A 17,981-nucleotide genomic window follows, 5' to 3' on the forward strand; every position below is an offset into this window, starting at 1 on the left:
GATGAATATCCAGTAGTCAGTATGAGAGAAATGTACTCAAAGCACCACATTTTAACTGCTCTATTAAAAAATACACATATTTGTATGGTCCTGTAAAGCATACAAAAACATGAACATGATGAATAGGACATGTGGCTTTGCATAGTTACATGACATAATGCTGTTATCACTTACGGTGTACCTCACTCTTGACGTCAGCTATTTTTAAAATAATGGCTGTATGTTTAGTTATTTACTGCTGTATTACTGCTGTACAAGCTGCGTATTGACTACTCATGTTTGTTATATATATTCAAAATGGTTCTGCACTGTAATTTTCTAAAGAGTGAATTCTGGTTAGATGGCTTTTAAGTTCCTGTATTTTGTTTCAATATTTTTAGGTTGTATTATTTCTAGGTTCATCTCAGTGATTGGTTTCATGGTTGTTGGTGCCAGATGGTCTGGTGTGAGTATTTCAGAAACTGGTGATCTCAAAGGATTTTCACACACCGCAATTCTCTAGAGATTATGCAGAATAGGTTGAAAAAACATCTGTGTGAAGTTGCTTTTTGATGAGAGAGGTCAGGGGAGAACAGCCACTCTTTACAAACGTGGTGAGCAGAAAAGCATCTGAGAATGCACACTGCAGCCTTTGAGATGAATGGGCTTACAGGACCAGGTGAACGTTTTCCAAGTGTCAGCACCAGAGCAATATAGTTCTTCATTCCAAGTCTGTTTAGCTGCTAATGGGTTATTAAACAAATCGCCTCATTACAAATAAGCTGGTTAACAGCGCATGTAAACAAATGATTGATGCTGCTCAGACAAAGCCTGGCCCTGTTATCACCTGGAAAAACAAATGGAAGTACAGAGATCTAATTTTACTGTCAAATTATGATGTGGTCAGAGAGTGGAGGACTACAGTACCAGAGAGCAATCTAGTGTATAAAGTGACATCAGATACTGTATGTATATTTAGTTTAGATGAAGAAGCCTGATAAGTGTTCAGAGTAAAAAGAGCGACAGATGATGAGAGAGCATGAAAGAAAACGAAAGGCATACAGAGTTGATGTGCGTCGCTTTTTTCAACTATGTGCCAGTAACACGGATAGGGAAATGTTTAAGCCGCCTCTCTATTTAAATATTCTGTAGCAGAGCTGCTTCCTCTTTTCAGTCTGCATATTCATCTCAGGCAAAAAGCTGTCACTGTGTGACTCTGGGTAAAATGTGGTTTGAAGTCACGTTTAATAAAAATGTGTAGGTTTTTTTTTTCCTTTCAACTGTGATCCATGACTAAGTGAGAGACTATATGTAGTCACTAATAAGCACAAAACAACTTTTAAAACATTTACATTTAGTGAAGTTTTTTAATACTTCCCTCTGAGTTTTTCTTTCTTTTTTTTATTTACAGATGGCTATTGTAGTCTTACACAAGATGACAAATTTGCTAAGGAGCCGAAAAGAAAAATTGAGACCTAAAATTAGAATTACTGTAACTTAGGCCTGATTTTCTTTCCTGTCTGGATGTGTATGCTTGTTAACTTTTGTAAGTGCTAACATGTATTCAACCAAAAGACCCATTGATCCTTTTACCCATTTATTTTCACACTATTGGCATGGAACATCCTTTAGAAGTTCCTGTTATCATTACACTAAATAGATATGATATTTGTATATGATTTTTTGAACATCCAATTTTGCATTTATTTGCCATTTGCTGTTACAAGAACCTCCATTCTTCTGGGAAGATGTTCTACTAGATTTTGGAGTTTTTGTGGAGATTTGTACTCATTCAGCCACAAGGGTGTTAGTAAACTCAGGTACTGATATAGGGTGAGGAGGCCTGGGGTGCCGTCAGCTTTCCAGTGCTGTCAGCATGCCAAAGCTGTAAAGAAGGGTTGAGCAGCTCTATAGCATTCCACTACAAACCATGTAAATCATATCTTCATGGAGCACAGGGGCATTGTCATGCGGGAACAGGTTTGGGTCTCCTAGTTCAAGTGAACTGCTACCGCTTCCAGCAACATCCCATACAGTTGTGTACCTCCATATTTGTGCAAACAGTTGGAGGTGTCTCAAAACTTTTGTCCTTACAGTGTACATTATAAACTGTTTTTTCTTATACTTACTTTTTTGACCCCCTGATAAATTTTAAGATATTAAATGTATCATGTGATAGATAACATGCTCTGCTCTAAAGACTTGTGATCATGCTGGAAAAGTGTCAAAATTATATCCAGTTGTACAAACCACCAGCACTGGAGACTCCTTCCATAAGTGCTGATCAAATATCTCTTAAATAAAACTTAATCATAGAAAAAAGTATTTAAGTATATAAAAATAAATGTATTTGCTTTGCAGGCAGAACCAATGTATGAGCTGCTTTTATATAATGCTAATTATCATCTTTTGGGATGATGTTCTACATGACAGGTTTGAGTCACAAATTAATTTGAAACTAACTACAGCATGCTGTGATTTTAGAAAGTCCCTACACTGAATCAAAAGTTTCTTCGCTTCAGTGTTTATTGAACTACTCAACACTTTCTTATAGGCAAACACAATTATTTTCATAATCTTTCATGTTTAATAGTAAGATGATCTAAAATCAAACTCTAATAATTTTCCTAATTCTTACCAAAGTTTCAAATATTTTTTTTTTCATTGACAGGATCTTTTTATATTTTTCATTTGTTTAACAGATCAACATTCAAATCTTATTTTAGATTATTTCTTAAATATATCAATGATTCATTTGGATATCTTTTTAAAAATAGATCCATAAATTATGTAGCAAATAACACCAACAAGAAAGTGAAGATAATGTTACTTAAGACTAACAACTGTAATACATATTGCTTTTACAAAATGTGGCATGGAAGCTGTGTTTATTTGCATTATAACACATTCTGAACAAATACATAGTCAGTAATTTAGGAAAATAAATTACAAACTGCTAAAACAGTTTACACGAGATGAATATATTGAGAAACAATCATGACACTCTAACTTAGTATTCTTTGTTGTTATAAAGATTGGTGTCTGATGCCGGGGGATGTGGTGGAAAACAGACAGGCTCGGTGGAGGATGTGTGCATGTAGGGGGGTTGCGTAAATATAAACCCTTCCTCAATTCTACTGTTTCCAGGAGGAAGATTACTTCCTGTGGATCAGCACAAAATGTCCCTCTGCGACTGAAGAGGTGGGACAGGCTTTTCTTCTCTTGTTTATCTTGTGACCCAACGACACTGAGCTCAATCCTGCATTTTGAATTTCACTTGGCCAAGATTCATGCGCAATTTGTGGCCAGGTTGTGCCACTCACACACACACCTTACTTTGATTAAGCATAAAAAAATGATTCAATCTCAATATTTATTTCCCTACATTGGATGTTTCAATTTTGAATGGCAGACATCATACATGCTTATTTTTAGATAGATTATCCATATATTAAGAAATGTTATTAGGTATTATAAATATGTTTCTGTATTCAATTCAACTCTTTTTGATAACAATGCCTGTTACTTTTGAATGTAACCCCCAAAGCCCCCCACCTCAAGATCAAGGTACCTTAAAAATGACCATAATGCCTAATTTTACATAAAAATCATAGTAATCTATCATCATTAAATAGTCTGAAATATGAGGAACATGTGTGAAAAATCTCAGTAACATTGTTTTAACAAATGCATATGAAATCATGAGCAGTGGTATGTTGCGTGCAGAATGCGCCTAACATGCTTTTGAACCTCAAGCACTCATCCTGATGTATATTCAGCTTATAATCAAACAAATCAAAATTCACAAGATACAGGGCCCTTTTCAGATCTTTTGACGTGAGGTATACGTAACTAAGGTACATGGATAAGAAGTGGATCTACACTGAGGTGTGTCTCTCACCTGTGATGAAAAGGACGGTTTGGTGAAGGATGTGAGAGACTGTCAGTAACCTGATGAAACTTCCTTTGTGTTCTGGCTCCAAGGATTGCTGATGAATTTATATCTTTCCAGGGAACTGAAAGCTCTTCGACTGACTCCTAAAATGTTTGTTACAGGGTTTTTGTGCTGTTTATTTCCAGCAGGAGAGTTCATGACTATAGACAAACAAATGATCAAGCCAATAACCATTGGTAAATTATAAATTGCCCAAATTTTCCACTCATACTGGAATGTCAGGTAGACTAGGGGTATGGAATAGGGTTGATACGACTATTAGATAATATATGTTCTTGGGGGCTTTACAAATATTCAATATAACCAATTCATAAAAAAATATTGCACGTTGATTTCAGTTCAGTCATCAAGTGCTGAAAGTGACACATTTTCTAATTTGCGCTGTTTTGCACCAAAAGCCCCACCCTTTCCTGCTGGAAAACAGTAAATGAGAATAGAGTGTGATGTCTACTGGAGCCTTTGCTTCCTGAATAGACTGCCAAGATGCATGTTTCCTCCAATCAGATTGAAGTAACGGGGTAGTGTGGTCAATGCAGAACTGAGGTTTCCCTGCACTGCAATGCCTGCAGCTGCTGGTGCAGAAACATGCTGCGTTTATGTCTGATCTCTACCTGCACAGAGAAGCCAAATGACCTTAGATGTACTCTCTACGAGCTGAAATCCTGTAGCTCAGTGAAATCTGTTTTATATATGTGCTCAAATAACCTGTAAAGTCATGCCCTTGTTTGCACAACAGTGTTAACTGCATATATTTAATAGTATATTCAATTAGACATTAATCAACGAATCTCCAAAAGTTAAATTCACACATTTTTCCCTTTACTTCAAATGTAGTTTATCAGCCAAGACATGCTACAACATTTCCCTCATAATTATATCATGTTTATTTTACTTTAAAAAAATTATAAAATAGATTAGAAATTATGAAGTGTTACACCACACTGTTTTGTGTATTGCTGCTCAATTCTAAACAAATGTTACATTTTGTTCAATATGGTGTATATTAGATCTGTTGACATTTTATTTTATAAGTATTTATAAGTATTAACTTACACTAGAATTTGTATGGCAGGACCTACAGAAATTGATTCTTTGTTTTTGTTTAGGTTTATTTAGCATTTCTGGAAGCAGTCAGCACTTTGTAATAGTCTTGAGGACTGAGAAGTATACACAGTTGTATAAAGTATGGTAATTAATATGTGCATCTTTTTATGAATATAAAATATATTGTGGTACAAGAGGAAATAAATAGTTCAGCATGTGCTATTATAGGAAAACAATAGACCCATAATTGTTTATAATTTATTAAATTTATATGCTTTGTCTTGTTGGATTCCTTAATAACTTTATAATTGCCTAATTGGTGAAAATCATTTTGATTATTTAAGATATAAACCCACATTTTTTTTTTCTTAGATAGATCACCAATATAACCAAATTCACTACTGTATTATAATCATTCTCAGTCAAAGGCATTAGTATAGCTTAGTTTAAATATGCTGCAGATCGAAATATTTAGTACATTAATATATAATAGTACATTAGTTTGACATAATTGCTGCTATAGTGTATTTGTGGATTTAACAATATTTTATTTATTACTGTGTCTTTCTTTCTTTTTTTTGCCAGGTCTTCCTTTCACATTTGTTGTGAAATCTGATCTGATTTGCTGGATTTGTGTATAATTAGATTACAGTTAAGCCGAAGGGTGGTTTAAGGTTAACTGAAATGGCAATTCATATCAAATTTCATCGTCATGACAAACCAATGTGCAACAGACTTGATTTGTTATACAGTTGTGGTAAAGGGAAAACTGTGTAAATTTCTTTTTAGAATGAGGCATAAACACATTCATGGATATAAACTCCAGAATCACGTATCCTCTTTTGTGATTAAGATTAGCAAAAATATTGTGTGTGCCAACTAACTGACGATGCTTGTTTCCTGTCTGTTTGTTCAGTTGTATAGTATTAATGACTATTTTCACAGCCAACCGGCTCATGATTCGTTCTGCAATCTGTTTCCAAAAAGACTGATTCCTTTTTATACATTTCTTGTTATAATAAAAATAATAATATTATATTCTCAGCATATTTCTCAGGTGTTCGATTTTCAGAGGAGAGTGCAGTGGAATTTTTTGGGTGAGGCGGGCTGTGGGTTGAGAAAGGCACGCACGGCCTCGGTGAACACGTCCTTGATGCCCTCCTGACTGAGCGCTGAGCACTCCATGTACTTGATCGCGTGGATTTGGCGGGCGAGTGCTTGGCCCTGCTGCGGCGTTATGGGCGCCTGGTTCTGATCTTTCAGCTTCTTCTGCACCTCAGGGTCGTTGCGCAGGTCACTCTTGGTGCCCACGAGGAGAATGGGTACGTTGGGGCAGTGGTGCGTCACCTCTGGATGCCATTTGTGCTTGATGTTTTCGTAGGATGGCGGGCTGGAGATAGAGAAGCAGATAACGAACACATTGGTCTGAGGGTAGGAGAGCGTGCGCAGACGGTCGTATTCCTCTTGTCCCGCCGTGTCCCACAGGTTGAGGCTGATGGTCCGGCCGTCCACGCTCACTTGAGAGCTGTAGTTGTCAAACACGGTTGGGATGTACTCTTTGGGGAAGGCCCCAGTGGTGTAAGAGATGAGCAGGCAGGTTTTCCCTACCGCACCATCTCCTACAACCACACACTTGATGGTCTGCATGCTGGAGAATTGGAGCACTCAAATCTACCGGGTCGACTTCAGCAATCTCCTGAGAAAAAGATACACAACATGTAAGATCATTCCTCATGAACGAGAAAAGAAAAGATGAGGAAGTGGTTAAATGCTTGAACAGAAGGAAATGAACCTAATCTCTAGGATCTAGGAGAGCAGGGTCAGCCATTATACAGCACCCCTGGAGCTTTGATGGTTAAGTGCCTTGCTCGGGGCCCCAAGAGTGGCAGCGGGGATTAAACCCCACTGATTTATCAGTAACCCCACCTTCCGATCAGTAACCCAGATACTTGTGGAACCTCGATACGCGCCACCTTGACACTTGCGACCTCGATAGTTTGCGACTTTCAATTGGAACCGGACTAATAGTAACTCACAAAAATCCGATAGTTTAGGAGAAGCCGCAAATGGCTCGACATTTGTTTTTTTACATTTGTGGCATTTAGCGGACACCCTTATCCAGAGCTTTGAAAACAAAAGTTGGAACTAATAAATTACATAAAATGTTTGAAAAATATTTTATTATTGCATTATTCATTTAAAGTTGTAAATAAAACATTTATGACAAGTAATTCACAATTTTTGTTGAGTTTACAGTAAAGTTCATGTACAATTCCTCTTGAAAAATTACCCATTAAAAGAAGAGAGTCAAAACCTCGCTTTTTGTTACTTACGAGGGGTCATAGAACGTAACCGCTACGAGTATCCTCAGTATACACACACACACACACACACACACACACAAGTATCGAGGTTGCACTCTGTGAGATATATATATATACTGTGAGCTTACATATGACCAAAGTCTAATGGCAGCTGGTGATCTTAGGTCATAAATGTACAAAAATACCAAATAGAAACTTAAGCTAAGACAGACTAGTATAAGATGAACTAATCAGTGTCTTGCTGCATGAAACAGCTTTCAATTATTGAGAGTATTATAGGTTAATATTGGTCTCAAATAACATTTTATGAGTGTATAATCCAACAATACGGGTATTACCATATAATTAAATATTTTTTCATATTATTATTCAAGACCAACATGTTGCATTATATTTTGTATTCATTTTTTGTATTTTGTATTATAATAGTTATTTATTTATTTTTTGTTATAGCCAATAGTATAAATAGTCATTCCCTCACCAGCCACTCTTGTTTCTCTTTGAATTTTAATACAACAAATATGTAGTTTGTCATGCTGAAGAGTGACTACAAAGCCTCGAGTCCTAAAGACTTTCCTCTGCAAAGCGTAAATTGAAGACTGTGACGAAGCACTCACACTGGAGGCTGCCTGTATACTCTGTTACTATAGAAACACTAACATGTCAACTAACAGACTGCTGTTAAAAACTACACCTTCTGACCAATCAGATTTGAGAATTTCCTGGATGTATATGGAGAAAGAGCTGTAGCTATGAGATATGTTCACGACAAACTGTTAAACAGAGACTACTCATCAGTGATAAATCTGGCAGGCTCAACTCCTCTGCCCTTATTCATCTAGCCATCAAAGCTATTTGTCTACAACTTCTGTATTAGGGTTTTTTTTGTTTCGTTTTCCTTTTTTACTATTCACTTCTCATTTCCTGCCAAAACTTTATGTAAGCTTTAAAGAATCCATGGTCATTTGGAATTAGAATGGCTTGAAAGTTGACAAATATTTAAGAGGTCAGAACAAAATCTCATCCTTTTTTTTTATTATAATCTTTATTATTTTGTAGAGTCCAGCAGATAATTTACCACAGGATAATGATGCAAGACAGTCTCTGCCCAATCTCCAGGGATGGGGGGTGATTTTGAGCCCAGCCCTCTCTGTGTTAAGGCGTTAGCTAGTGATATTATTAAGCCACGAACTTAGCGAAACAAGACTGACGTGGAATCCCTTTCCTGTGTCCCTCTGTTAGTCTCTCTGAACTCTGACTGGCCTGTAACAATGGCAAAGTAAGTCATGGAAAAGCAAGACTGCAAATCGCAACATTGACAATTTTCTATTTCAGCATAAGTAGTTAAAACTTTTGGGTTTATTGTGACGATTTAGACTAACAAACTTTTGTGATTAGCGACAGGAAACTATGTTGATGGTGTCAAAATAGAGAAAAAGTCTGCTTATAAAAAGTGCTGCAACACTGCAGGCTAGCAAGATTTCTATCCAAGAAAGAAGGTAAGAAATCAATCATGTCTGTGTATAAATTGCCTATACGTTCGAACAACCAGAAACTATTCAAAAAAATGAATTATATAAACAAGTTGCTGTAGTAATGTAAAATTTACGGATGTGAAACACAGTCTATGCATTAACACTTCTGTTTTGCCAAAAAAAAAGAAGGAAAGGAGAACTACATCAGGCTGAGATTGTATGAGAGAAGAAATAAAAAAGTGGAAGTTTGTGGTTAAAAAATGCAATATGCTCTCGGTTTTTCACAAAACCTACTTGCTGAGTTTGCACAAATGATTTACAAAAACTATAGCCTTAATTCAGCTGATGTGTTCTATGCAAAGTGAATGGAGTTGGTGTATGTTTTACAGAAAATCATTTTAGTAGATAGCACAATCGTTACGAAGTTCTATAAAATAGACACTAGTATGAACCTTAGTCATAATAATACCAATTACGTATGAGTTCTCTTGCTTAATCTCCTACCAACTATTATAGTTTCTTACAACATACTACTTTCACAATGTCACAATTTACCATGGAGCTCTACTCCGTTACTCAGCCCCGTTTTTGTAAGTTTAGAACTTTTAAGGTTGAGACAGGGCATACAGTAAGAGGAAGGATTAACAAGGAACTCTCGCTTCGCCTCATCAGCAGGGTGTTGCAGACTGCTGAGCAAAGAATCTTCGTTTACACTGTGTTCGCTTTACGGTTGAACGTGGCAGTCAATTCACAGCTAAATATGTTGCAGGTGGTGAGAAAAAAGTAGACAATTGTTAATGTAAAACATATTTTACATATGTTAAAGGATATGCCCGGGATCAGGGAAGTGAACGTGTGCAGATGAAAAGCCTTTACAAAGCTATGACACTGATATGGGCACACACCTTTTAAAGGTTATAGGATGAGGATGTCTCTTTTTACACACAGTTCCACTTTTCCCAAAGAAAGTAAAACGACAATTTTTTCTCGTTCTCTTTTCTTGCAACTTTTTTTTTATGTCTGATACAAAAATCTTTTGAACTCATAGCAAAAAAACAAAACAAAACAATAGAAGGTCCATGCAAACAAAAAACTGAACCTCAATAATAATTCCAATAAATGTGATCCTTTATTTATCGATGGATACTGTATTATTTCTTTATCTACAACCTTTATATGTATCTTTATGAAAAATAAATGAATACATACATACATACATACATTATTAAACTGTTCTCCAGACCCCTGATGTATGTCCACAATGTTACTATTAAACCTAAGTAGAGCTACACCACATGCACCAACACAACTACATACCAAACAAAAATAAAGTACAGTGGTACATTTATTTCTCAGAGTGTACGTTTTTACAAAGAGCATAAATTTTATGAGCAGCTTCCTGGTCTTGTGCAACTGGAAATATAAATATACTGTACATTTACAATAGCATTTCGGATGGGATAGGATGTGATAGAATAGGACTTTTTGAGCTGTGTCCATCTTTTAGGATAAAAACCTATGCAATGTGTATGATTTGGCAATCTAACTCTTTTAGTAGAAAAACAAACATAGTATCAGTAATACTTGGATTGTTTTATCTGGGAAGGTGCATGTGGTTAAGTTTTTAAAGTGAAGGGTTCTAGGAAGATCAGTGATCATCAAGGTTAATTATGTCACTCTGGTACATGGTAAAGGTGTATAGTGTGTCATCTTGTTGGTACAACTGCAGTGACATGGGAATGTAGTTTAGAAACCCTTTTTTTCCCGGACAGTTAGAGATTAGAGCATGGGAGTGGCACCTCACAACTCGTAAGTGCAAGGACTCAAAACAATCAGATAGAAAGCGATTAAAGTAAACACAATGAAGAACCGGGTTATGAAGCCCCTGCTGTGCGCGCGCGACTGGTCCTAGCGTTCTAGACAAACACAATTGCATGAAGTCAACGCCCGGAGTAAAGGAGGAAAACTTTTTTTTTTTTTTTTACAAGCCCGACGTTACCGACAAGCTGTCACCCTCCATCTAGAGCCCATGGAAACCATGCACATCACACAAAACATTAGGGGGAAAGCGTCTTACCTAACATACTCTGCTTTTTAGGGTCGTTAAAGCCCAGCGCGAGCGGCGGGTCCGTCTGCAAAAGCGAGCAAAGCGCGCGCGCACTCCGCCTGCGGATCTCAAAAGGCGACTTGTTCGACGATGTAGGAAGTGAGCGAGCGCGCGTACATGTAGGAAGTTAACGGCGTGTTTGAGGAAGTTTGCCGAAGTGAAGCCATGAAAATGTCCGCGTGGGTGAAAATTATATATATATATATATATATATATATATATATATATATATATATATATATATATATATAGTTTTGCATAGGGAATTCCCAGAGTGTGAAGTTTGCCTCACAGTCTTCATGCATTTTTTTTAAAGTTTCTGCAGGGTATTCTCAGATTTCACTCCTACTCAGAAAGCGTTTTTTCCCCCTTTCCCGTCATGCGACTTTGCATAAATTTCAGTTTTGCGCTTTTAACTAAAAAAATATGGCCTTAAAGGGACAGGCGATTATGAGCAAATCCAAATTCATGGGAAGCTTGAAGCGTGTGGAACTAATGAGATCCCATTAATCACCTGGGTCATGGGCCTAAGTAAAGTCATCCAAAGTTTTCAATGGCAATTTTATTTTTCCATAAATTTAGCCACAGAGTTGCCATAGTATACATCTTCCATAGATTTTTACCACAGACATTGTAAAGTAAATGTTAAGAAATCACCAGAAGGTACCCTATGATGCCTCAAACTTGTTCACATACTCATTGTATCGTCATGATTTTAACATTTGTATATTTAAAACGTCAAATGTAAGAACAAAAAAAAATGTTTTTACAAACAAAATACAGAAGAATAGTTTTACCAGAAGAAAGAAAGAATAAAGAGGTTTTTTGACATGGCACCACAGAGTACAGATTATGAACTCAGAGGAACCACAAACATTTAGATATCATCAACTGGTTTAGATATAATCTTCAGAAAAATGGAAATCATTAGTGAAAAAATATTGTTTATTCACTCTTGATAAAAAAAAAAAAGGGTTTAAAACTTGAATTTATTTCAGCTCTACATGATTGAACTGATTGATACTGATGGGATCTTGGTCTGTATCCTAAAATACTTTAATCTCTTTGGATAAAGGTGTTTGCTAAATGCCATAAATGTAAATGTATTTCTAAAGCTTTTTGACCCTCTCACCCAAACAGTCATTCTGCAACAGCCACATAACCACTTCACTATTGACCATACAGTATAACCCCAATCTACCCCAATCCCAAACTACACTCACCGGCCACTTTATTAGGTACACCTGTCCAACTGCTTGTTAATGCAAATTTCTAATCAGCCAATCACATGGCAGCAACTCAATGCATTTAGGCATGCAGACATGGTCAAGACGATCTGCTGCAGTTCAAACCGAGAGTCAGAAGAGGGAAGAAAGGTGATTTAAGTGACTTTAAACGTGGCATGGTTGTTGGTGCCAGACGGGCTGGTCTGAGTATTTCAGAAACTGCTGATCTACTGGGATTTTCACGCACAACCATCTCTAGGGTTTACAGAGAATGATCCGAAAAAGAGAAAATATCCAGTGAGCGGCAGTTCTGTGGGCGCAAATGCCTTGTTGATGCCAGAGGTCAGAGGAGTATGGCCAGACTGGTTCGAGCTGATAGAAAGGCAACAGTAACTCAAATTACCACTCGTTACAACCGAGGTATGCAGAAGGGCATCTCTGAACGCACAACACGTCGAACCTTGAGGCGGATGGGGTACAGCAGCAGAAGACCACACCGGGTGCCAATCCTGACAGCTAAGAACAGGAAACTGAGGATACAATCGCACAGGCTCACCAAAATTGGACAATAGAAGATTGGAAAAACATTGCCTGGTCTGATGAGTCTCGATTTCTGCTGCGACATTCGGATGGTAGGGTCAGAATTTGGCGTCAACATGAAAGCATGGATCCATCCTGCCTTGTATCAACGGTTCAGGCTGGTGGTGGTGGTGTAATGGTGTGGGAGAGATTTTCTTGGCACACTTTGGGCCCATTAGTACCAATTGAGCATCATGTCAACGGCACAGCCTACCTGAGTATTGTTGCTGACCATGTCCATCCCTTTATGACCACAGTGTACCCATCTTCTAAAGGCTACTTCCAGCAGGATAATGCGCCATGTCATAAAGCGCGAATCATCTGAATGGTTTCTTGAACATGACAATGAATTCACTGTATTTAAATGGCCCCCACAGTCACCAGATCTCAATCCAATAGAGCACCTTTGGGATGTGATGGAACGGGAGATTCGCATCATGGATGTGCAGCCGACAAATCTGCAGCAACTGCGTGATGCTTTCATGTCAATATGGACCAAAATCTCTGAGGAATGTTTCCAGTACCTTGTTGAATCTATGCCACGAAGGATTAAGTCAGTTCTGAGGCAAAAGGGGGTCCAACCCGGTACTAGTAAGGTGTACCTAATAAAGTGGCCGGTGAGTGTATATGACCATATAACCCCAATCTTATTATCCCTACTTTGGCTACCTGTTAAGTTTCTAATCGACTACAAACTATTGCTTCTTACCTACAAAACCCTAAATGGTTTGGCTCCCATGTATCTATCCAGTCTTCTAACACGCTACAAACCATCACGCTCCCTGAGATCTCAAAACGCTGGACTTCTAGTAGTTCCTAGAATAGCAAAGTCCACTAAAGGCAGTAGAGCATTCTTACATTTAGCTCCTAGACTTTGGAATAGCCTTCCTGACAGTGTTCGGGGCTCAGACACACTCTCCCAGTTTAAGTCCAAATTAAAAACTTATCTTTTTAACAAGGCCTACACATAACACATCACATATCAACACCTTGTGCTCCAGTACATCTGATCAAATGCACATTATCAACTTGTGCTTGTTAATATTATGAACAGCAGCTATGCTAATTCCTCTCCACTGCTTCTCTTTCTCTACCCATCCCGAGGCATCCTGAGGTTGCGCCAGCTCCAGTCGTGTCCCACCTCATGGGACCTTTAAAGAAGTAGATGCCGACCCTGCAAACATCCCGAACCATCTAGAGATGTACCAGCGCCATTGGATTCCACCTCATGTAGAGTTTGGACATTGGTGTAAAGGCTCTGGTTCAGAGAAGCTGGTGTTGGATCTATGATGATCTCAAATGTTGAGCTATTTTAAGAGTTGCTCAGTAGCTCCTGGTTCCATAACCTCAAATGACTGTATAAGGCTGTAGAAAGGACATTACTTATAATCTTACATTTTGGTGCTCATGTTAGTTCTCACTCTCCAGTGTTTTGTATTGTTTAAAGACATAATCACACTCTTGATATCACCCAAATGAGGATGGGTTCCCCTTTTAAATCTGGTTCCTCTCAAGGTTTCTTCCTCATAACATCTAAGGGAGTTTTCCTTGCCACAGTTGCCATGGCTGCTCATCAGTGATAAATACACATCGCTCTCCTTAACTCTTAAATTCCTTCAGTCATTTATTCGTTTAGGGCTGTTTCTTGTTCAGTGGTATAAGAGAAAGCTAGAGGTCCCTAGACCACCAGGGGCCAGTGGTTTTTAAAACAGACTTGAATGTCATCTGGGGAAAAATGATTATGTACCAGGCAGGTCCCCTTGTGGTGGGTAAAGAATATAAACGTATTTGATTGATTGTTTAAACTATTTTATTTATAAAGGCTAAAATCTTCCAGGGTCTCTATTGCAGCCCATAGAGCTGTCTGGTAAAAAAAAGTCGTGAAATTTAACACTGTCTGGGAAGAGTCTAAAGAATATTCTGACCAAATTTGTGTCAAGTGCTGCCTCTGCTTTAGGACAATCATAGGGTCAAATTTGGAAGAATGTTTATGATCATCAGTTTTGAACTGTGTCCAAATTTTAAATTCCCTGAATTAAGGTCAGCACACTACATGATACATAATCTTTGATTTTGTACAAGTGTTTATTTATTTATTGCAAATGTTGTGTAGTTATCAAAATATTTGGCACAAGGCTTTTTCAGAGTATTCAGAATGTTTAAATACCCCAAATTGTTTGGTCATTAACCTGACAGAAAAGCTACCCAAACTGGAATTAAAGCTGTATATTACCAATCAGCTGGTCATAGTTTACAAAACATGCTAAACTGCCCATATCTAGCTGTTGTTTCTGGCTAGTCCTCACCCAGACTTTGTCCTTTTTTCACCAAATTTGCCTCACAGACCTTTCTCAACAAAAGTTATTAATTTTTTTTTTTCAAAACTATTTTCCTGTAAAGCACTGGTAAATGAAAAAAACTTTATTATTATTATTATTATTATTATTATTATTATTTGTGTGTATGTATTACATTTAGCAAAATTTAAGTTGTGCCATTTCAAATTGTTGACTGACTTTCAAAACAAGTTCACACAAGTGGACAGAGTTTGGTGATTGAGAAGCTTCCTAAGACACTAGTTCAAAAATGTTGCTGCCTTTTAATTAACAGACAGACAGACTGACAGACAGACAGACAGACAGACAGACAGACAGACAGACAAGACAAAATTGGAAACGAGAAGGGAATGCATAGCTTGGTGGAATTTATTCCAATAGGGTTTTCTGAAAAGTTTTAAGGTATCAACATGAACAAGAAACATCTTTAACCCCTTTGAACATGATTTTTAAAGACTTTTTACAGACCAGGGGTGGCCATAAACTTGGCGACACATATGGCGTGGTGGTGAACTAAAGTCAGATTGTAGAAAGTATAAATGAGAAGAACAATCGTAATATATCAGATATATATCAGTTAGATCCATGTTATCATGAATATTAAATCCAGCAGTTTTATTTGTGCTTGTAATGAGTGATAATTGCTTCATAAACACCTTCTTGTAAAGTCCAACTCAAATTTTAAATCAAATTTTATTCTACATATTTAATCACTCATGATCACATTGTCCACTAGGGGAGCGCAAGAGGAGGAGATGTCCTGCATGGAATACAGGATAGCATCAAATACTACGCCATTAGATAACTGCAGAAGTAAATAACTAAATATGTTCCTTAAATACAGTGCAAATATCATCAAATGTTAAAGTCTAAAAATACAGCAATGAGGCATTTTCTTGTTACTTTCTGTTTCCTGGTTCTCAGTACTATCTATAATGGTGTTTATAACCAAACCGGCATAAAGAAAAGTTTCGTCCATTACATTTTCCTTTACAAATTTTATCTCGGGTAAATGATACTACTAATTAATGCTGGTATTTTTGGTAAGGTGTTAACTAATTTCTGTAAACATATAAATGCTGCGCTAACCCTCATGCATAATGCTGCATGATGGCACTGCTAGATGATTATGCCAATGGAAGAATAACAAAAAAAAGGGCCTTCTGGGACCATGATGATTTTCTTGCCCATGTTAATGAAGAGCTAATAAGCCGACTTAGATTTCCTACAGCTGTGCTCTTGGGCCAATGTGCTGAAATGGGTCCAGGACTAGAGGGCAACATACTGGAATCATGTCATCCCAGTACAAATACAAGTCCCCTCCACTCTGGGGTTAATATCAACCGGTTGTTTTCAGCAAGACAGGGAAATGTTATATATGAATTTTGTATATAATCTTCAACTTTCTCACTAAGACCTTATTTGGATATAATATAATTTCATTAAATCTCATCCTATAAGTCTGGTGTATTACAGCTGTCCCTGAGCGCCATAATGCCTGCTGTTTTGGAAAGTATGTCACACGTATATTTTTAGTTAGGATCCTACACACAGTTTTATAAATGAGACCCCTGGGTTGAACTCATTGTCCCAATTCATCCCAAAGGTTTTAAAAATGGTAGAGGTCAGAGCTCTATAACAGCCACTCAAGATCTTTCACTTGAACTTTGAGTCTCTTACTTCAAGTGAAGGAAAAATCTAATGCTACGGCATTCAAAGACATCCTATACAACTGTGTGCCTGTAACTTTGTGGTAACAGTGTAGAAAAGAACCACATGTGGTTGGAAAATTCAAGTTATATGATTATTCTCCATCTCACTTTATTCATCCTTATTGTACATGTGCCTGTGAATCATAGAAGTAAATGCACTGGATAGAAACAAGTCACAAAAAACTGAAAGTGCAAGTATAGTGTCAAAAAGTAAGGTGCACAGAGTCCTTTTGGCTGATCAGGATTTTTAATGTGAAAGTTATATAAATTGAAGAAAAAAAGACAAAATCATTCATATGCTCACTCATTTGTTTAGCTCACTCTGCTCCATTTATGCACTTGTACTTCATGAGGAGTCTAAAGACAACTCATCTGTCCACACGGATTCTAATGAGTTTTTACCACTGCATCACCGAGAGCATCCTGACTAACTCCATCACTGTATGGTATGGAGGCCCCATTGTGTGTGAACTTAAAGCCCTCTAAAGGGTAAACAAAACTACCTCAAATGCATCACTGACACCCTCTACCTGCCACTGAGCACCTTCACCACAGCAGATGTCTGCTCACATCATCATCAAGGACTCCTCACATCCCAGTCACAAACTGTTTAGCCTCCTTCCATCAAGATAGGAACATACGCACCAGAACTAGCAGGTTCAGGGACAGCATTTTTCCATCCACCATCACCCTACTGAACTCTACACTTCACCGCTAGAACACTGTATAAACACTGTGTATAACGTCTGTACAGTTGTACATACACTGAATATATTAGATGTTGTAAATTTATATACCCCTTATTGTCTACACAAAATGTCTGTTCTGCACTAATATTTCATTTATACTGTATGTATATAGTCAAGTTTATTTCTATAGCGCTTTTCACAACAGACATTGTCTCAAAGCAGAATTTAACAGTTAAGGTGAACGATTCTACATGGGAAGAAAACCTGTTTGTAGCCCAATCAAATTTCATTAACCATTTACCTTAAAGTTTGGTTATTTGGGACATCGTTCTTTTGTATATTTTCATTTGTCTATTTTCTCTTCTTTCTTAAATTAAAGAATAAAATGTAAGTAAACAGAATAGAAAACAAGAAACCATTTCAAAATCTATCATTGACCTTTTCTAATAATACATATAATTTACACAATATCATACATTTCATATATTCATATGAATATATATTTCACCAACCCCAAATCTTGGTTTGGTTGGTTTTCTCCATTTCTTCATGTTG

At 37.3% G+C, this 17,981-nt stretch overlaps 1 protein-coding gene across 1 annotated transcript; it reads right to left on the minus strand.

The window, feature by feature from the left end:
- Positions 1-2,850: 2,850 nt before the first annotated feature.
- Positions 2,851-11,029, minus strand: rhogb (ras homolog family member Gb). The gene is made up of 2 exons (XM_046867861.1): positions 10,855-11,029; positions 2,851-6,674 (listed from the first exon to the last, which is right to left on the minus strand). The coding sequence occupies exon 2, from the start codon at positions 6,623-6,625 to the stop codon at positions 6,047-6,049; it is 579 nt and encodes a 192-aa protein (XP_046723817.1). The 5' UTR covers positions 6,626-6,674; positions 10,855-11,029; the 3' UTR covers positions 2,851-6,046.
- Positions 11,030-17,981: the final 6,952 nt, after the last annotated feature.

This window comes from Silurus meridionalis, chromosome 15 (assembly GCF_014805685.1).
Source record: "Silurus meridionalis isolate SWU-2019-XX chromosome 15, ASM1480568v1, whole genome shotgun sequence".
Taxonomy (NCBI): Eukaryota; Metazoa; Chordata; class Actinopteri; order Siluriformes; family Siluridae; genus Silurus; species Silurus meridionalis.

Coding starts and splice junctions, on each gene's coding strand:
- rhogb (XM_046867861.1), bottom strand. CDS start 6,625: ATGCAGACCATCAAGTGTGTGGTTGTAGGAGATGGTGCGGTAGGGAAA.